The 21,675-nt window shown below is 41.8% G+C and overlaps 1 protein-coding gene across 5 annotated transcripts in view; it reads right to left on the bottom strand.

The window, feature by feature from the left end:
• Window positions 1-814: 814 nt before the first annotated feature.
• The window catches only part of ZMAT4 (zinc finger matrin-type 4), a 214,519-nt gene continuing 193,658 nt past the window's right edge, over window positions 815-21,675 (bottom strand). For 4 of the 5 annotated variants that reach the window (XM_081960825.1, XM_081960824.1, XM_081960822.1 and 1 more), the window contains one exon: window positions 815-1,250. In XM_081960825.1, the coding sequence (XP_081816951.1) occupies window positions 1,235-1,250 (16 nt within the window). In that variant the 3' untranslated portion in view covers window positions 815-1,234. The remainder of the gene's footprint in view (window positions 1,251-21,675) is intronic. The other variant, XR_014176028.1, reaches the window with a different exon arrangement.

Raw genomic sequence — 21,675 nt, forward strand, 5'->3', positions numbered from 1 at the left:
CTCAGGGGCTGCCCCAAAGAAGAGGGAGTCAAGCTATTCTCCAAGGCACCTGAGGGCAGGACAAGAAGCAATGGGTAGAAACTAATCAAGGAGAGAAGCAACTTAGAACTAAGGAAAAAAATCCTGATAGTGAGAACAATTAATCAGTGGAACAGCTTGCCTCCAGAAGTTGTGAATGCTCCAACACTGGAAGAGATTTTTAAGAAGAGATTGGACAACCATTTGTCTGAAGTGGTGTAGGGTTTCCTGCCTAAGGAGGGGGTTGGACTAGAAGACCTCCAAGGTCCCTTCCAACTCTGTTATTCTATTCTATTCTATTCTATTCTGTTCTGTTCTGTTCTAATTTTCTTCTATTCTATTCTATTTTCTTCTATTCTATTCTATTTTTCTATTTCTATTATTTCCATTCCATTCAGGAAGGTTTTTTTAAAAAAACCAGCTTGGAAGCCTTAAACATATGATGAAAGACCCATCTCTGTGTGTGTGTATGTGAATATTCCTTCCCCACGAGCTTAGTTTTAGGTTGGAAAAACCATAGAATTGTTCTATTAATTTTTTAGATTAAAGTTTTCCTGAAATTCCTTTTTACTTTGACTCCATTGTAACTCACAACTTCGATTCACTTTTAAGAGAAACATAACCAAACAGCTGGAAATGTGTCCCATTTTCCCCCTTTTTGGGAGAGGTAACTTTACTGGAAATCAAATATTGGAAGAAATAATTAATTCTATATTACTCAGGAGTAACATTTTTCTCCCTTCTTGCTCTCTCATTCTGTTTAGATGACAAAAATGATGCAGGAGTATGGTGAAGATATCAAGTTTATTTTTCTTTTTGAAGACTTGTTACTTACATCACAATTATAGATAATTTCATAGAATCTTATACTCTCTGAAGAAATCTGAGAATAAATATGAAAAAAAAGGAAAATATTTTATTCCATTGGCCTCCGAAGATGGATGATATATCTTACAATTTAAAACATACTCTTGATTTTATGTCGAATATATATAGACTCTATCTCCAAAGGGTATAAAAAAATCCACCTGAATCTTCTTACTCACCACAAAATAAAAATAAAAAGTAAAATCCATTCGTTGCTCAAAGCAAAGATTAGCTAAACATGTATGATGTCACAGAGGAAGTGCTCATTGTCCAAGAAAGCATCTGTCCCTGTGTAAGGGCTGGTTTTTGAAGAAGTATCAGAGGTTGAACTTCATTCCTGGATGATTGTCTACTGATTCTTCAGGCTGGAAAAAAGAAAGGATGACCTTAGCATTAGTGAGAAGTTTTATTTATTCTGGAATGCCAAGTTTCTATTCAGTGTCCTATTTACCTCTAGTAAAGGAGAGAAAATTACTTACCATATTTTTCGGAGTATAAGACACACTTTTTTCCCCTCTAAAAGAAGGTGAAAATTTTGGTGCGTCTTATACACCAAATGTAGTCCCACCCACCTGCTGTCCCCCACCCTTGGCCTGTGCCTCCCTTGGGACGCGCCCGAAGACTGCAGCTAGTCCAGAACGCAGCCGCGCGGGTAGTCATGGGGAGTACCAGGTACTCCCACGTAACACCTCTCCTGCGCGAGCTGCACTGGCTGCCTGTGGTCTTTCGGGTGTGTTTCAAGGTTCTCGTCACCATCTTTAAAGCGCTCCATGGCATAGGGCCTAGCTACCTGCGGGATCGCATCCTCCCACACACATCCCTGCGGCCAATTCGCTCTCACAGGGAGGGGCTTCTCCTGGTGCCGTCCACTAGGCAATGCCAACGGGCGACACCGAGGAGTAGGGCCCTCTCTGTGATGGGCCCAACCCTCTGGAATGACCTCCCCCCGACATTAGAACCACTACTGACCTCCGCTCCTTCCGACAGAAATTGAAGACACACCGGTTTCGACTGGCTGGCCTGGCATAATTATAACGTCTACCTCCTGGCATACATATTTTTACTGGTTTTTAGAGGGATTGTCTCTTTTAAATTTAATCTTACAGGATATTGGGGTTTTAAATTTTGTATATTCTGATTTATTTACTTAGCTGTACAGTTTTGCATATCTTTTTATCCTCCTCTCATATACGTATATATGTATCTATTTATTTAATAATTTTAATTTGTTGTATTTCTGATACGGACTGTACACCGCCCCGAGTCCCTTTCGGGAGAGGGGGCGGTATATAAGCGCTAAGAAATAAATAAATAAATAAATAAATAAATAAATAAATAAATAAATAAATGGCCTCCTTGCAGCAAACAGCCTGTTTCAGTTTCAGCTTAAGCACAGCCTGATTAGCACAAGCAGCTGATTGTCGGTTGTATCAGCCATTTCAGGCTGCAGAGATTGCCATTGCCTATTGCTGCCTCCACATCCCATTTTTGGACTCTGCCTGCTCCATTTCCCAGACATTCCGATCCCCGCTGCCCAGAATGGGTGGAAAATAGGGCACGCTGAGACCAAAAAGGGGGTATGCAGGGGCTGAAAACGAGATGCAGAGGGCAAAAATGGGGCACACAGTGGCAGCAATAGGCTATGGCAATCCCTGCAGCCTGAAACAGCTGATCATCGGAGGCCAATCCAACCAAAAACCAGCTGCTTGTGCTAATCAGGCTGTGTTGAAATTGAAAATGAAACTGGCTGTTTGCTGTTTGCTGCACGGAGACAAATTGTTGGGTGGTAGAGATAGATTTCTTTTTCTTGTTTTCCTCCCCAAAAGCTAGGTGCATCTTATACTTCAAAGTGTCTTATACTCTGAAAAATATTGTAATTCCTGTTAGCAAGCAAACTTTCTCCCTTGCATATTTTTGAACTGTCACTACCAGTTAGTGAAATTCACATTTCTCTGAATGTTGCAATGCATTTCACCAGTAATGCTAATTAAAAATACACCGGAGAAAACTCTGCAGAGAAAACCATATATCTGTGAACTTAGCGGGCAGAAAAATGCATACAGATGTTGCCAGGCAAACTCACAGTTGGAGAAAGGCAAATAAACACGCGCACATTCATATTTTAGCACCATCTTTTTTTTAAAAAAAGGTTCTTCAGAAAGAACACATCTAACAAAGAAATGAGACATTGAAACGGACAAGCTGAATGAGAAATGGAAAGAAACCAAAACCATCCTTCTTTACGTGCTTCAGGTTGTTTAGCTTTTCCTAAGATGTAGCATTCTTACCAGGGGTGGGATTCAGCTGGTTCTGACCGGTTCGGGCAAACTGGATGCTAATTTTACATCTAGTTTGCCAAACCGGTAGTTGCAAGGACTGGCTGGCCCTGCCCACCCCGCCCCTCCTAGGGGTCTCCGCGTGACCCATTCATCATGTCAGGTAAGAACAAGGCCTGCGCGGAGGCTCTGGGAGGGTGAAAAATGGGCCTCCCGGAAGTTCCAGAAGTCCAAAAACGGGCCTGTTTCCGGCCTCCAGAGGCCTCTGGAGCCTGAAGGGGGCCATTTTTGCCTTTCTGGAGGCTTGAGGAAAACCTCTAGAGCAGTGTTTCTCAAACTTGGCGACTTTAAGTCCTGTGGACTTCAACTCCCAGAATTCCCCAGCTGGGGGATTCTGGGAGTTGAAGTCCACAGGACTTAAAGTCGCCAAGTTTGAGAAACACTGCTCTAGAGCCTGGGGAGAGTGAAAAAAAGGGCCTCCCGGAAGTTCCAGAAGTCCAGAAATGGGCTGTTTCTGGCCTCCAGAGGGCCCCTGGAGTCTGGGGGAGGCTGTTTTCACCCTCTCGGAGGCTCGGAGAAAGCCTCCGAAGCCTGGAGAAGGTGGAAATTCCTCCCCTGCTGTGGTGCAAGAGGCCAAGTATGCCATGCCCCCCATGGCCACGCCCATCCAGCAACCAGGCAGAGCACCGGTTGCTAAAACTTATCGATCCCACCTGATACTTATCCAATTCTCTTCTTAATTATTCCATAAGTTCAGAGTTTCACAGCCTTAAGCACTGGAAGGGGTGTCAACTTTAATTACCAGAATTCCCTAGCCAGATTTGCTAGCTGGTGAATTCTGGAAGTTGAAGTCCACATCTCTTCAAGTGGCCAAGATTGAGAAACATTGCCTTACTTCAACCTGCTCTTGAATTCCTCTTGAATTCCTACTTCATTCCTCTTGAATTCTGCCTAACAAAATTAATGGCACTATGGAAAGTTAGGGACTCAAGTCAGGCTACTGGATTGAGATCTCAGACTGATATAAACAAACAAATAAACAGCAACAGAGTTAGAAGGGACCTTGGAGGTCATCTAGTCCAACCCCCTGTTCACGCAGAAGACCTGTACTAGGGATTCAAACCGCCAAACTGCCAAGCCTTTCTGATCGACAAGCTCAGTGTCTTAGCCACTATCAGAACACACTAAGAAGAGGAATAATAAATCAAGGTGCATCCTTTGTTTTTATTTATTTATTTCCGTCCTTTATTACTTTTATAAATAACTCAAGGCAGAGAACATACCTAATACACCTTCCTTCTCCTATTTCCCTATTTCTCCTATTTCCCCCACAAAAGCAATCCTGTGAGGTGGGTTGCACCAAGAGAGAGTGACTGGCCCAAAGTCACCCCCAGTATTTTGATCCGGCACCCAAACACGACAACACTCCTATTCATCTACGCCCCCTGCCCTTTATCCCCAGAGTTAGAGTGGGGCTTCACTAGCAGCTGTGGCTCTTCTGTCCCAAGGACCGGCCCATAGATTTTCACTGCTCTCCTCTCCTCTGCCTTCTGGCCATCCGCACTTCAGGCACCGGACCCAGCTGTTCCTTCTCTTCCTCATCAGCCACCTCCAGATTTGGGAGCTGTGGACTCTCCATCTGAGGGCTGAGGGACGGCCAAGGCTCCTCTTCTATCTCTCTCTCTCTCTGCCAGCTCCATTCCCTCTTCCCCCTCGGAGCTCTCAGATTGCCTTGATGCTGACCCTGACTCCCACGCTGCCTTCTCATCTGATTCAGCGGCCGACATACCACAACATTGAGCCAGCTTTCAGGCTGACTGTAAGTGGGGACTAGAACTCACAGACACCTGGTTTCTAACCTGGTTCCTTAATTGCTGGACCAAGCTAGTTCTTCCACATGCTGGTAAAGAATTTCCACACTTCCTTCAATTCACCTGCCTGCAAACTCCTTAAACTTTCAGAGAAGAAAATCCGACATGACAGCAAAGTGATCTCAAGAGCATAAGAATCTTAGAAAGGAAATAATGCTTATTTGTTTCATCATTCTTGAACAAAGAACCGGCCTAGCATGTAATGTGTGTGATAAACCTTTTCCTGGGGCTGCATATGTTTAACATGCTTAACACGGCAGGTTAAAATCCAATAAAATGGAAAACAAATCAGTTGGGTGATTGCGCTAACAGAATTTGCACCAAACGTCAAACAAGTCTTGGATTTTAGCATTTGGGTCAAACAAGTCTTGGATTTTAGCATTTGGGTCCCTTCTATGTGGTGTTTACTCAAGCATGGTGTCAGAACACCAAACAAAAGCCTGCCCAGCACCTGTAGTGTGTTGTGTTCCTGCACCTTGGCCTAAATACACACATATACAAAAAGACTCTGGATACAGTCAAAGATGCTTTCCTTTGCTAATGCACATTGGGGATGCTGCAGAATTGAACAGAAGTAGAACTGCAAGAATTGGACGAAAGCAGTGATGGGACACAGTGGCTCAGTGCTGAGATGCTGAGCTTGTCGATCAGAAAGGTTGGCAGTTCGGCGATTTGAATCCCTAGCGCCGTGTAATGGAGTGAGCTCCTGTTACTTGCCCCAGCTTCTGCCAACCTAACAGTTCAAAAACATGTCAACATGGAAGTAGAAAAATAGGGGCCACCTTTGGTGGGGAGGTAACGGCGTTCCGTGCGCCTTCGGCATTTAGTCATGCCAGCCACATGACCACGGAGATGTCTTTGGACCCTCACTGTCAAGGACCTAGGAGTACTCATCTCAAATGAGCCCCAGAGCTCACTGTAACAGCATTGCCAAAAGGCATTAAGAGTTGTTAACCTAACTCTTGTGAAGCTTCTTCTCCAGTAACATTGTACTGCAAACTAGGGCATACAAAACCTTTGCCAGACCAATTCTCGAATATAGCTCATCTGCCTGGAATCCACACTGTATATCGGACATTAATACAATTGAGCAGGTCCAGAGGTATTTCACAAGAAGAGTATTCTACTCCTCTGCTCACAACGGAATCCCTTATGCCACCAGGCTTGAAATGGGCTTGGACAACCAGGAACTACGCTGCCTACAGTCTGACCTAAGCATAGTTCACAAAATTGTCTGCTACAATGTCCTACCTGTCAACGACTACTTCAGTTTCAACCTGAATAATACATGGGCAAACAATAGATACAAACTCAAGGTAAACCACTCCAAATGCGACTGCAGAAAATATGACTTCAGCAACAGAGTGGTCAACGCCTGGAATGCTCTACTCAACTCCGTTGTTACAGCCTCAAACCGTCACAGCTTCAACCTTAAACTGTCTAGTGTGGATTTCACCCCATTCCTGAGAGATCCTTAAAGGGGGCCAGCGCTGTCCGAAGACATCTCCGTGGTCATGTGGCCGGCATGACTCAACCCCAAAAGCGCACGGAACGCTGTTACCTTCCCACCAAAGGTGGTCCCCATTTTTATGCTTGCATTTTTTACACGCTTTCGAACTGCTAGGTTGGCAGAAGCTGGGACAAGTAATGGGAGCTCACCCCCTTACGTGGCGCTAGGGATTCGAACCACCAAACTGCCGACCTTTCTGATCGACAAGCTCAGTGTCTTAGCCACTGAGCCAAACGAACAAACCAACCAACAAACAAACGTCATACTTTTTGAATTCCAGGACCACATGAGTAAAGGACCTATTAGCCAGGATGGATATACATGAGCAGATTGATACGTGAGCTTATGTACACTCAATTACACTCATTTAAAAGATCATATACTGTATTTAAAGGCTTTGCTTTTTGCTATAATTAGCGGGATGAAGGAAAAACAACCTACATTTATCATGCAGGGTGCCTTGTGCAAACTTAATCCAGGGCAGCTGGTAATAAACAATAGTTAAATAAGATACCGCTCACTGCAGTATGTGAACAAGTCTTAATTCTGGCTTGTTTTCTTCTCTAAATGGTGAATAATAAGAGGCAGGATGGGTTGGTCCAAAATGCAAAAAATAAATAAAGGAAATCGTGTCAGGCGGTTGATGATTCATGAGTCAACATATTGCAAGAACTCAGGGAACATCTGGCATGAATCTTGATTAATCATCATTAATCTGGAATATAGTTTATTGGGGGGGAGGCTGGGAGAACATGGCATGTGTGTGAGTGAGTGTAAGCAATGGTGCTTTATGGGCCAAGATTTAGAGTTTGCAACGCAACATGGAAACAGCTGAAGTGTTGCATGTTGAGATGGGTGGACACCATTTTAATCACTCAGAAACCAAAATAAATAAATAAGAGTTTTAATGCTATTCTAACGACGATTAACATGGCTATTTTCTGCTTATGCTGAAAAGGAAAGATGAGAAATTTAAATTTCCTGACAGAAATGTTATATCCTCCCTTTCTGGAGAAAGGATAATTATTCAGATTCTTTTAGGAGGCAAAAAGTGATAAATTAAAATGCAGTTAAATCCCAACTAGCTTGGATAATTATTCATCTGCTAGAATGTTGATTATGTTACAGACCATTTTCCTCTTTCATATTTCAGATGGTTCCCAGCATGAAGCAGAAAACACGCCGAATAAACACAGAACTATTAATAAACATTAAAACAATTCAGATTAGCCCTAAATTTGGGACAGATGTGCTTTATGGCTTCGGTGCTTAATAACATTTCCCGGAGCTCAATAGAAGAATAACTGTGGGAGGAAAAAAATATGAATCTCTACTGGATAAGTAAAGAATGGATGAAACAAAGGGGGAAAATATGACCTTCTTAGAGCATGAATGGCAAAAACACAACAGTGTTTTTTAAAGGAGGATCTGGAGAAGCTTCAACAGATCAAAGAGAATCAGAATGAGGATCAAGAGACAATATCCTGTGATGAGAACTCAGGGATCTGAGGTTTGGGGGGGAGGGGGGGAGGAAACAAATGGAATTTGTATAAAGGTATACCTTTAAAAGGAAAATTAGTAATATGGAAAATAGGTTTTTTTGGAATATAATTATTAATGCCACTGATATTGAATGGGGTTTGCTAAAAGGTGGAAATACACCATGTAAAGTAGAGACTGGAAGGGAGAGAAAGAGAGAAAGAGAGAGAGAGGAGACACGAGAGAGGGAAGCAGAAGAGAGGAAGGAGAGAGGGAAAGTGTGAAAAGAGAAGAGCGGAGAGGAAGAGAGCAAGGAGAAGTAGAGAAGAGAGAGAAGGCAGAGGGAAGAAAGGAGGTAGGGAGGAGGAGAGAGGGAGAGGAGAAGAGGAGAAGATGAAATAGATTATAATATAGTGTATGGAAAGCAGAAGAGCAAATAAAAATTGACGAGGTTTGATGGCAAGAGGAATTGATATATCATTGAATATTCAAAAATATTTGTTAAGATGTAAAGGGATAATTTGGATTATATTATATGTATGTTAAAAAAAAAAAACTTTCAGCAAAAGATTAAAAAAAAGAGCCCAAATAAGAACTCAGGGATGTTGTGTCACTGTAGTCCTTCTCCTTTTTTAATTACACACAAATGAAAGTGTCAGAATGTGCCTCCTTGAAAATTCAGGAAAGGAAACCCCCAACGCCATTGTTTTAGAGAAAAGGTACTTTTACTGATTATGAAGCAGAAGCAGCGAAAGGACCTTTTCTCCAAAACAATGCCATTGGGGGTTTCCTTTCTTGAATTTTCAAGGAGGCACGTTCTGACATTAAGCAAGATCTGAAGCTAAAGACACAAAATTGTACGTACTGAAGGTTTACCCCAAATCCCTCCCCACAACAACCCCAAGGCGAATGTCCAATCTACAGCCCCCAAGGGTGTCATGTGGGGTACATCTTCAGGTGGCCTCATCCGTCTGGTATGCAGAGACGTTTGACCTTGACCAGACCTAAAGAGGACCATTCAGCATGCGCAGAAGATGGTGAGAACAAAACTCCCTCTCGAGGTATCTCCTCCAGCACGATTCCCCTCCCAAATATCGAAATCCCCTCCCTCCCCATTACTATGGCAGCCGATAGCAAGCAAAGCAATATAGAAGCTGACAGAAGGCAAACATACATGTCTCAGGATCATGTTACAGAATCCAATCTGGGTCGGTCACTGGGATGAGAGTTTTAGTCTTCCGAGATTTTGGACTCATACTGGAGCCTGTCCTCAGGGAATGTTTCTCTACCAGAATGTTTGCTTTAGGCCATTCTAGTTATTCATTCGATTTACCACCAGCGTGGTACTTAGGAGCTGAGGACTTGGCAGCACAAGGAAACAACAGCGAATGACTTAATAGCTGGCCATCAACACCACAGTGAATAATTAAACAGTCACACACAACCAGGAACCACATAGTTCCCTGAGGATGGGCTCCAGCATGAGTCTGAAAGCTTGGAAGATATAGATTAACACAGTTGGAAGGGACCTTGTAGGCCATCCAGTCCAACCATCAAGTCTGTCAGAAATGGTGTAGGGCCCAAGCAGACCCTACACCATTTCTGACAGATGTCTGTCCAGTCTCTTCTTGAAAGCTTCCAGTGATAAAGCTCCCACAACGTCTGTTCCCTCAGTTGTTTGTTCTAATTGTCAGAAAATTCCTCCTTATTTCCAGGATGAATCTCTCCTGGATCAGTTTCCATCCATTGTTCCTTGTCTGGCCTTTGGGTGCTTTGGAAAATAGCTTGACCCCCTCCTCTCGAGAATAGTTGAGAAATATTACAGCAAAAGGATCATTCCTACCTAATTCTTTTAACTAGAGCTGCTAGAGATTAACTAGGATCTTCTGAACCCAAAAACCTATTTTCTACCATACTGAAGCAGTCATACATCAAATCTACATTTTTGCGGTCAATCAGCTTTTGCAAGTGGTTTATAGATTCCAAACACAACCAAAGTGAACTATAGATGCAATCATAGAAGGACATGAGAAATGACTTCCGGTGGTGCCGTTGAGATGAGTGTGGGGAAGAAATCGGGGCTCTGACTTCTTATCTCAATCTACACGTTTAGAGGACCCCTCCGGGGGTATGTTGATCTTGGAGAGAGACACGGAGGAGTAGGGAAACCCTAGGACTAGCGAGGCAGAGGGCGACCACCCGTTATTATGTGGGGATACCCTTTTAATCTGGTGTGCAAGCGTCTGCCTTGTTTCAATGGTGGACTTGAAGTCTTGACAAACTATCTAAAAGGGGAAGGAAGAATTTAATCAACTTGTTGTGTCATCGAGTGGATTAGTGGACTGGCTTGTGAGTGGAAACAGTGGTGAGTGTGGGCAGAAAGGGAAGATCGCAGAGGAGAACGGGCAAAGCAGTGAGTCTCCAGAGATTGGGTGAGAGAGCCCTATAACCGAGAGGCCACTTGAGGAGTGAGAGCGGCAGATTTTTAGAGGCAAAGACCGGCCTGAAGAACTAATTGGCATACGTGAGCGATCGGAGGGGAGGCAACAAGAAAGAGCACGAACTGATGCTAAGTCATACAGACTCAAGTAGTGGAAAGAAACCGAGAAAGGAGGAGGACTTGGAGAACTGTGTTGTGCTTGAGGGCAGCGGTTGACAGACAGTAGTTAGGAAGAGGACAACGAAACAGAAGGGGAAGAGGCTGATGCAACAGCTGTGCTGAAATTATCTAGAACTTTTTAGAACAGAAGAACGTGGACAATTTTGCAAAGACTGAAAAGAAAAGTAACTCAACCCAGAACTTAAAGAAAAAGTGGGGAATGAACTGACTGCATTAATAGTTTAGTGAAATAAGTTATAATTATATACAATATCTATATATAATATTTATAATACCTATAAACAAGTACTCAAATAATATTTATATTTATAAAGAAGTAAGTGGAAAACCTGTGGATATTCTTATATATATGTCTATGTTATAAATGCCTATCTGAGTTAAATTGCAGTAATCATACTAAGGATATAATGAAATAATCACACCTTAAAGATATAGTACTGTTGATATGAATGAGCACTGAGGCTTTCTCTCTCTGTCCTTCCCACTCTCTGTTTTCTTTCTCCTTTTTTTAGTATTACCGGTTATTATTGAATAACTTAGAGAGAGAGATATAGACATTATTTAAGTTGCCTATACTGTTTTAAGATTACTGTTTGTGGATTAATATAGATAGAAGAAGCTAAGAAGCGGCGTCTAGGAGTAGAGCCTTCTCTGTGATGGGCCCAACCTTCTGGAATGACCTCCCCCCTGATATTAGAACCACTACCGACTTCCGCTCCTTCCAACAAAAACTTAAGACTCACCTGTTCCGACTAGCCGGCCTGGCCCACTTATAGTTCTACTCTTACCTCCTGGCGGATATTTTATTTGGGATAACTTTTAAGGTTAATGTTTTTAACTTTTTTAAATCTTTAAAAAAATTTTTAATCTAACTTAGCTAAATTGTACAGGGAACCTCTACTACCTCCTCCAGTCCTATGTTTAATTTATTTATTGTATACTTATAACATGTATATTTACTGTTCAACTATTTTAATATGACTGTACACCGCCCCGAGTCTCTTTTGAGAGAGGGGCGGTCTAGAAATCCAATAAAGTTAAGTTAAGTTAAGTAAGTTAAGGAATCATTTAAAAAGGGGGAAAAGGGGAAAAATATTGGATGCTAATTTGGGATAACATATATAAGATACTAAAAGAACAAGATAACATTTTAAAAGAGATGGCGAATATCACAATAACACTGAGAACCGGGAAAAAGACAATTGTAAACCCAGCGACAAAGCCAGAGACAAAGGTATTGATTGCTTCTCCAGCATCCCAAAGGTCAACAGAAGAAATGACTACAATGGAAAAAACAAATTCTGGATCCAATATCGAAAATGTGCAGACAGCACTGCTAACTATCCAAGAAACTATGATTAAGCTTCAAGAGGCAGTAGCTAAAAACCACAGTGAACTGAAAATGGATATGAATGAAATGAAAATAGAAATGAGTGAAATGAAAAATGAAGTTAAAAATGACATACAGAAATTAGATGACAAAATGGGAATTATACAACAAACACTGGAAAAAAATGAACAATCAATAAAAGTGGTAGAAAAAAGAACAGAACAAATAGAGAAGAAACTAGACTTAGTTGAACAGCAGATGAAAACATCAAGCAAAAACTTAGAAGACTCTCTCATCCACCTGGAAATGGATCGTGCAGCATTTTACCTTCGATTCCAGAATGTAACAGAGACAAAAGAGGAAGATTTACTAATGATAATGTCGGGATTAATAGCAGAGATGTTAAAAAGAAACAGGCATGAGATTCTAAATGAGTTGGATGATATATACAGGGTAAGCACCAATTATGCCAGAAAACACCGATTGCCTAGAGAAGTACACATCAGATTCACAAGGAAAAAAAGTAAGAGATATAATTTATAAAATAACAAGAGATGAGCCGATGATGTACAAAGGGAAAGAGATACAAATTCTGAAACAAATCCCGCGAAGAGTGAGGGAGCAAAGGAGAGAATATCGATTCCTGGTGACACAACTGATTAAAAGGAAGAGGAACAGAGCAGTAAAGAGGAGATGGAATATAGAAGCCAGGAAGAACGACAACAGAGAATAATGGAAGGAGAACAGGGAGAAAGTAGTAGGGAGGAGGAAGAACAACAGAGAGAGGAGGAAGTGAAACCAAAAACAAGGAGCCGAAAAAGAAACCAGAGTTAATAAAAACGAAGACAGGTAGAGAATTAGGAGAATGGAAGAAGAAATTCAATTATTGCCAATAAATATTAACGATTTAAATTCGCCAACAAAAAGAAAGCGTATGTGAGCAAAATTAGCAAAACAAAAGGCAGATATAATATGCTTACAGGAAACACACATTAAAAAACAAGACATAAAATACCTGGAATGTCCTAAATTAGGAAAATTATATGCAGCATCAGCAGAAGAAAAGAGAAAAGGGATAGCAAGATATGTTAAAGATGGGATAAAGACAAATTTAATTTATGCAGACCCAAAGGGAAGAATATTAATGATAGAGATATGGATAAATAAAAAATCAGTACTATTGGTAGCAATATACGTTCCAAATGAAAATCAGAAGGACTTTTATAAAATTACATAAACAAATTAGAGAAATTGGAGTGAGGAATATCTGCATAATAGGAGATTATAATGCCATAGTAGACAGTAAAAAAGATTACGTAAGTGACAAAAATACTAAAAATAAAAAAAGTTTTACCAACAACCTGTTTTGAGATGATGGAGGAGCTAAACTTGATAAATATTTGGAGAAAAATGGAACCAGAAAAAAAACCTGTCAATAACAGAAGATATGAAAGAAATGTTGTCAAAAAAAATAATGAAACTAGAATTGAAACAGGCGATTCAGAAACAGAAAAATAATAAAATGCCAGGCCCAGATGGATTCCCAGCAGAATGATACAAAATAATAGATGAATTGAACGAATTGATAGAACCCTTGATGTTGGAGATGTATAATGAGGCACTGATAAAAGCAAAAATACCAGATTCATGGAGGGAAGCACATATTACATTAATATTTAAAGAAGGTGCAGCTAAAAAACAGATTCAAAACTATAGGCCAATCTCATTATTAAATGCCAACTATAAAATATTCACAACAATAATAGCGGAGAGATTGAAAAAACTATTAAATGACTATATACATTCAGACCAAAATGGATTTCTCCCAACAAGACAAATCAGGAATAACACTAGAATAATAGCAAATATTTTAGAGTACTTTGAGGCGCATCCAGAGAAACAAGTGGCAATTGTCTTTTTGGATGCACAGAAGGCATTTGACAATTTAAATTGGGAATTCATGACACAATAAATTAAGAATATGAAATTAGGGGACCAATTTGACAGATTAATAGAAACAATATACTCCACCCAAAGGGCAAATATATTATTAAATGGGGAAAATACAGAGACCTTTAAAATAATGAAAGGAGTAAGGCAGGGTTGCCCACTATCACCTCTGCTCTTTATCCTGATGCTTGAAAGTCTTTTAATAAGAATTAGACAAAATTTGGAGATAAGAGGAACGAAAATTAAAAAAGAGGAGTATAAAATTCAGGCCTTTGCAGATGATTTGGTATTCATTATAGAAGACCCGCTAGAAACAGGAAATAGCTTAATGCAAAAATTAGGAAAATATGGAGATGTAGCAGGGTTAAAGATTAATAGAGAAAAGACTAAAATGATAACTAAAAATTTGAAGGAAGAACAAAATAAAGAATTAGAAAGAATAATAGGACTGCAAGTGACAAAGAAAGTTAAATATCTTGGAATATGGCTAACTGCAAAGTGCTCAACTATAAAAGAAAATAATTATACAAAATTAGTGCAACAAATAAAAAAAATCTAGAATTATGGGGGAAACTACAACTATCATTATTAGGGAAAATAGCAACGATAAAAATGAATGTACTACCGAGACTATTCTACTTATTTTAAACAATCCCCATAAAATTAGGAAAAATTTTTTTTTACTGAATTGAATAAGATTATATTAAAATTTATATGGCAAGGGAAGAAAGCCAGGATAAAGTTGAAAGCTCTACAGGATGACAGAAGCAGAGGTGGTATGGGACTCCCTGACTGGGAGCTTTATTACAAAGCAGCAGCACTAACATGGATCAGGGATTGGATAAATTTAAAAAATAAAAGAATACTAACATTAGAGGGCCACGATTTGCAAACGGGATGGCACTTTTCCTATGGGAATAGGGTAAAAAGAAACAAAAATACTTTCACAGACACTATATTAGAGATGCACTGATACAGGTCTGGAATAAAATTAGAGAAAAACATTACATGAAAATACCGACATGGCTTTCCACTATGGAAGCCAGGGATGTGCGGTCAGGGGAGGCAGGGGAGGCAGAGCCTCACCAGTCTCACCATGAAAATTTAAAAAAAGGGAAAAGGGAGGAGTCAGGAAGGAGGGGAATGGGACCACATGTTCAGGAGGCTCCTCTAGCCTCAGCCTCCCTCCTGCGCACGTTCCATTCCCCGCCTTCCTAAATCAACATGAAGGGGATCATGGAGCGTGAGCCACGGTCCCACGGAGCACGCTCCGTGGTCCCCTTCATGTTGACTCAGGAGTCAGGAAGGAGGGGAATGGGACCACGTGTGCAGGAGGCTCCTCTAGCCTCAGCCTCCCTCCTGCGCACGTCCCATTTCCCGCCTTCCTAAGTCAACATGAAGGGGATCACGGAGCGTGAGCCGTGGTCCCGCGGAGCGCGCTCCATGGTCCCCTTCATGTTGACTCAGGAGTCAGGAAGGAGGGGAATTCCCCTCCTTCCTGACTCCTGAGTCAACATGAAGGGGACCGTGGAGCACAAGCCGCGGGACCACGGCTCACGCTCCACAGTCCCCTTCATGTTGACTTAGGAAGGCGGGGAATGGGACGTGCGCAGGAGGGAGGCTGACGTGGTCCCATTCTGAGTCAGGGGGAGGGAGGAGCCCCTGAAGGCAGCGAGCGGCGCTGGGGGAGATGGCGGCCAATGCAAGCAGGTGATGCCTTGTGGAGGAGGGAGAAAGTGAAGCTGAAGAGGCGGGTGGAGGCCCCTGGCTTTGCGGGAGGGAAGTGCCACGGTTTTCGGAGGAAGGTCTCCATTTTGTGGGACTTTGGGGTGGCGAAGTTCTTGGCCCCGTTTCCTTCCCCAATCGCCTTGTACGGCCCGGAAAGAGAGCTCTGACTTGGCAAACGGACCCCGGGCTTGCACGCCTGATCTGGGCATGTCCGCAGGAGGGACGAAGAGACACCCAAGTCCTCCATGGGGCTTTTATTGTGCAATCGAATCCGGGAAAGAGAAACCTTCCGCTGTTTTTAATGTCGGCTGGCACAGAAGGAGTTTTTGGGAGGAAAGCGGTTTTTTTATTCTGTGGTAATCCAGTTTCAGAGAGGTCAGGAGCCAGCCTTCTCCATATATTCAGATGGTTAAATTAATGTCGGAACCCGGGGTTGCCTGGTCTATCTCCAATATGAGGTCATTGGGGTGTTTATTATAGAGTGCTTAAGTCAGCTTGGCATTCAGGTTATATGACTAATCCTTTACAGGATTTAGGATGGCCTTTTTAAAAAAAATCATCAATCACTCAGGAAGGAGGGGAATGGGACCACCTGTGCAGGAAGCTCCTCAGCGCTAGCCTCCTGCAAACGTGGTCCCATTCTCCTCCTTCCTGAGTCAACATGAAGGGGACCGCGGATCACGCTGATGATGTCACCAACCTCACCAGCCATAAACCTCACCGCACGTCACTGATGGAAGCCATGACACATCCCAATACACTAGATCTATCAAAAATTGTTAGATATTATATAGTGAAATTTTAGACAGCCAAGGGAATTTGAAAACAAAACAAGAATTAAAGGAGCAAAATATAAATATAGATTGGTGGCCATATTTCCAACTACAATCGAGATACAAAAAAAATGTAAAAGAATATGGAATATACACAGAATTACAACAAATAGATAAAATTTTAATTGGCCCGGAAAATAAATTCATAATGAAAATTTACAAATATTTATTAGAAGTAACATTAGAAGAAGAAAAAGTTAAAGGTAGTATGATAGCGTAGGCCAAAAACTTTGGTTACAACAGAGATCTAGTGGATTGGGAAAGAATTTGGAACACAAATTATAAACTAACACGATCAGCAGAACTTAAAGAAAATATGTACAAAATGTTTTATTGTTGGCATTTACCACCAAGAAGATTGGTTAAAATGTACCCAAACATGAATCCGACCTGCTGGAAGTGTAAAAAAGTACAAGGGACTTTTTATCACATATGATGGGCCTGCCAGGGAACACAAAAATATTGGACAAAAATCTGGAAATGGGTGCAAGAAATTACAGAACAGATAAAATACAAACCCGAAATCTTTCTGCTGGGAATAATCAAAGGGAAATATACAAAGAAAATTAAATACATATTAACACATCTGCTAACTACAGCTAGAATAGCATTTGCCCAATGCTGGAAACAAAATAATGCCCCCTTGGACAAATTAGTGATACAAAAAACTTTGGATTGTGCAGAGATCGACAAATTAACACTGAAATTAAAAGATAAAGAAGAGTCGGAATATTATGAAATTTGGAACAATTGGTACAAATGGCTGCAAAACAAGAATAAAATTAATTAAGCCGAAGAACTATATATATAAATATATATAGAACTGTGTATAAAGATGTGTAAATATAGAAGCAAAATATTATATACATGTACAGGTATGATGACATAATAATATTGATATAATGGCTGTAAGGTATTGTAGAAGGGAAAAAATAAAAAAAAATCTGCTAAAAAAAGTCATAGAAGGACATGATATCTTCTTCAGCACACCAGATCTAATATTATGATTAGCACAGATCTTGGCCTGACAAAACAGCTTATGTTAATAAATACCAGCTTCAATTAAGCATCTGTGCACAAAGTCTAAATAAAACCAACTGATTTTGTGCAATTTTTCATACCAGCCCCTATTAAATCTTCAGGCTTGAACTGGAGAATACATTTTCTGTGATTATGGAGTGATCTTCTAAAGAAAATCTTAACTTTACAGTCATTATCAGGATAGTTAAATTTTCTCAAAATCCCTTGAATAGGGCTGTCAAATAATTTTGTTACAGAACTGGCTAAAAGCAGATTGGAAATTCATTCCATGTGACTCCACAATAGGTCAAAATTGGCAGAACGAAGGAAAACCAACCCCTTCTATTCATTTTCGAAAATGTTTGACTTCCTCCATGCCCTCATGGCATTGTGAAAATATAAGGTAAAGGTAAAGGTGCCCCTCACACATGTGCTAGTCGTTCCTGATTCTAGGGGGCGGTGCTCATCTCTGTTTCAAAGCCGAAGAGGCAGCGCTGTCTGAAGAGGTCTCCGTGGTCATGTGGCTGGCATGACTCAAGGCCGAAGGTGCACGGAACACTGTTACCTTCCCACCAAAGCAAGTTCTTATTTTTCTACTTGTGTTTTTTACGTGCTTTCAAATTGCTAAGTTGGCAGAAGCTGGGACAAATAGCGGGAGCTCACTCCATTACGCGGAGCTAGGGTTTCGAACCGCTGAATTGCAGACCTTTCTGATCAACAAGCTCAGCGTCTTAGCCACTGAGCCACCACGTTCCTGAAGTTATTTAATCTGATTTCACTCCTGGTCCTGAAATTGACACCTGAGATTGGAAGCTGAACATAGGGCTTCTTTCCTTTTGGCCTAACATTAAAAAGAAACACAGACATGGTCAGGTGCTTCACCTCCACAGTTTTGAAGCTTGTGCGACCCCCATGAGCGGAGTCATGCAAAACTCCTGCCATTCCTTTACTGTTAATCCTTGTCAACAGTAAAGGAAGCCTTGTCGGAGCCTCAGTCCATGGAGGAGGATGAGTTGGAGCTGCAGTCAATGGAGGTTGAGGAGGCTGCCCCGGTTCCCTCAGGCTTGGAACAGCTTGCCAGCAGGGAGGAATGGGGGCAGGATAACCAAGAGAGAGAGGAAGAGAAAGCAGGAAATAGAGATGAAAAGAGCGAGAGCTCATGTGATGAGCAAGGACCGCCCCCTCTTGATCCCCAAGCACGGAGAGTGGAGAGAAGACAGGAACAGCATGGGCCGACCTGACAACTCAAGAGGAGAGCACCCCGCCCCTCTTCACAAGGCACACCTGGGGACTGAGACTTAAGGAGACGCTGTGGGGAGGGACGCTTGTCAGGAAGAAGTGCTGAATTTGTGGAGTTTTGTGTGCTGATGTCGGGACTTGGCTGGACTTCTTGCCTAGTTCCTTTGCTTCGTGGAACTGATTACCTTGGTGCCTTGACTTGCTGGATTTCTTGCCTTGAAGCTGTTGTGTTAACAGTGTTTTGCTGGACTACTTGCAGCCAGAGCCTGCTAGAGGTCTGTGTGAGAGCGTTTTGCTCCGGGATGGCCATTGGGAGAAAGTTGGAGCAATAAAGGGGAGTTTGAACTATCAGCGGACTGTGTTGCCTCTGTGCCTTGCCCAAGGTCATCACAATCCTGAAGCCTATGATCAACACAAAGAGCCCCTTCAGCAAATGGCATGGCGGCCCTGGGCCCTATTCTTCTGTAGAATCCTTGTTTTGTATCGGTTGCAGTCTCTTTGGAACGGATAGAGAAGACACACACTTATTTCGGGAGCAGCCTGTTAGACAATGACTCAATCAGTTCGGCTTGTGTCCCAAGCCCCTAATTAAAGTTTTTATCCTTGGCCTCCACAACAGATGTTCTGAAAGGTCTAACCCTCCTTTTAACGTTAAGGATTGTGGATGTCCTAGGACTTCATAATAATAGTTGCTATTTTGAAACCATTGTGGTATTGCCAAGAATAGCTGACAATCAACGGGAAGAATGGGACCAGCTTAAGCAAAGCTTCTCTCCTTTGAAGGAGTCCGGCAATGATTGGAATAAAGAAATCATTTCTTTTTCTTTCAAAAATGTTTGATGAAGATGTTGTGAGTTACGATGGGCTCAAACACAGAACTGGCTCAGCTTTGAGAGACCTAATGTCCTTCATTGGCTTAATTCCAGGGGTGAAATCCAGCAGGTTTTTGACAGAGAACCAGACACCTTTTACTGAAGTACTGGTAGTGGAAATTTTGAGTAGTTCAGAGAACCAGCAAATGCCACCTCTGGCTGGCCCCACAGTGGGGTGGCAATGGAGATTTTGCAGTATCCTTTCCCTGGAGTGGAGAGGGAATGGGGATTTTGCAGTATCCTTCCCCTGGAGTGGGGAGGGAATGGGGATTTTGCAGTATCCTTCCCCTGCCACACTCACCAAGTCACACCACGCCCACCAAACCACACCCACAGAACCAGTAGTAAAAAAATGAATGTCACCACTGCTTAATCCCCCTTATTTCTAGACCTGAGCTCCCCTCCATTTACTGGAAAAGATTCTAAATTTCTTAAACCTGAATTAGAAGATTGAATCCAGAAAATACTCTCTTTGGGTTTTGTGGGGGGACAGGAAGAGTCTGCCAAAGAGCTTTGCGCACTCTATATTGGTATGGATGAAAACTAGGAGTGGCTTGCAGGATGAGACACAGTTTGGACTAGGAGCAGACTTCATACTGCATTTTTGCATGGAATTTTGTGACAGGAATTGGATGCTCTATGGCAGGGCTGTCAAACTCCCAGCCCCTGGGCCGGATGTGTCACGCGTTGGCCACATCCATGCCTGGTTTAGCGAAGGGGAAAAAAGTTCCAATACATCACAAGATGCCTCCATGATGATGTGAGTTTGACAATCCTACTCAATGGGGATAAAAAGTGATAGATATTAACAACAATATAAGGTACCCACAAAACAATTCATTTCTATTTAAAGTAAAGGTAAAGGTTCCCCTCGCACATATGTGCTAGTCGTTCCTGACTAAAGGGGGCGGTGCTCATCTCCGTTTCAAAGCCGAAGAGCCAGCGCTGTTCGAAGATGTCTCCATGGTCCTATGGCTGGCATGACTAAATGCTGAAGGCGCATGGAGCACTGTGACCTTCCCATCAAAAGTGGTTCCTATTTTTCTACTTGCATTTTTTCAAACTGCTAGGTTGGCAGAAGCTGGGACAAGTAACGGGAGATCACTCTAGGGACCTTTCTGATCGACCAGCTCAGCGTCTTAGCCCCTGAACCACCGCGTCCCTCTTATGATAGATAACAGGATATATTTCTTGTCTATCTGCCTCTGTGCTCTGCGGCTCCAAACCATTCCCAATGGTGCTCCTCGGTGTGATTGCTTGCGTACGTATGTGTTCATTTTCAAACCAGAAGCACGATAGGAATTTGGCACATTAAAACCAAAGGGCATCTGACCTCTTAAGACTCCTTTTTGTTCTCCTTTAGCTGGTCCTCTGCCAATTCAATTTGAGAGTTCAAACACATTGTGATAATATTAATGAGAAAATAAATTGGACCCATGAATTGCCCCTCCAAAGAGGCAGTCTAAAATTTCTCACAAAGGACTGGAAGCAGCAGCCAGGGCATTCCGGACAAGAGGAATAATGCAAGCAGGTTTTATCCAGGGGAAACAAGAAAGACGCAAATTCTCTGCCAAGCAGAATTTGTGAATTTTCAAGGTTGATTATTGAGGTGAAAATCTGCAGTCCATATTTAAGGCCACAGTCAGCCGTGGAAAATGTTTAAGAGACTTTCGGCCAGCCACTCTGTCTCAACCTTGTCTATTTCTTGGGATTGTTTGGAGATAAAAAGAAAGTGTCCTTTCCTTTTATCTCCTGGGGAAAAGGTGATAAGTAAAAGCTAAGAGACAATATTGCAATAAAGGTTTGACAGTACTTACGATGTTTGATTGCATAAGTCAGACAGACAGTCAATCAATCAGTTAATATCTATCTATCTATCATCTATCTATCTATCTATCTATCTATCTATCTATCTATCTATCTATCTATCTATCTATCCATCCATCTATCTATCCATCATCTATCCATCCATCCATCTATATCTATCTACATCTATCTATCTATCGTCTATACATCATCTATCTATCTATCTATCTATCTATCTATCTATCTATCTATCTAT

The sequence above is a fragment of the Natrix helvetica genome (assembly GCF_964273705.1).
Source record: "Natrix helvetica genome assembly, chromosome: 8".
NCBI classification, from domain to species: domain Eukaryota; kingdom Metazoa; phylum Chordata; class Lepidosauria; order Squamata; family Natricidae; genus Natrix; species Natrix helvetica.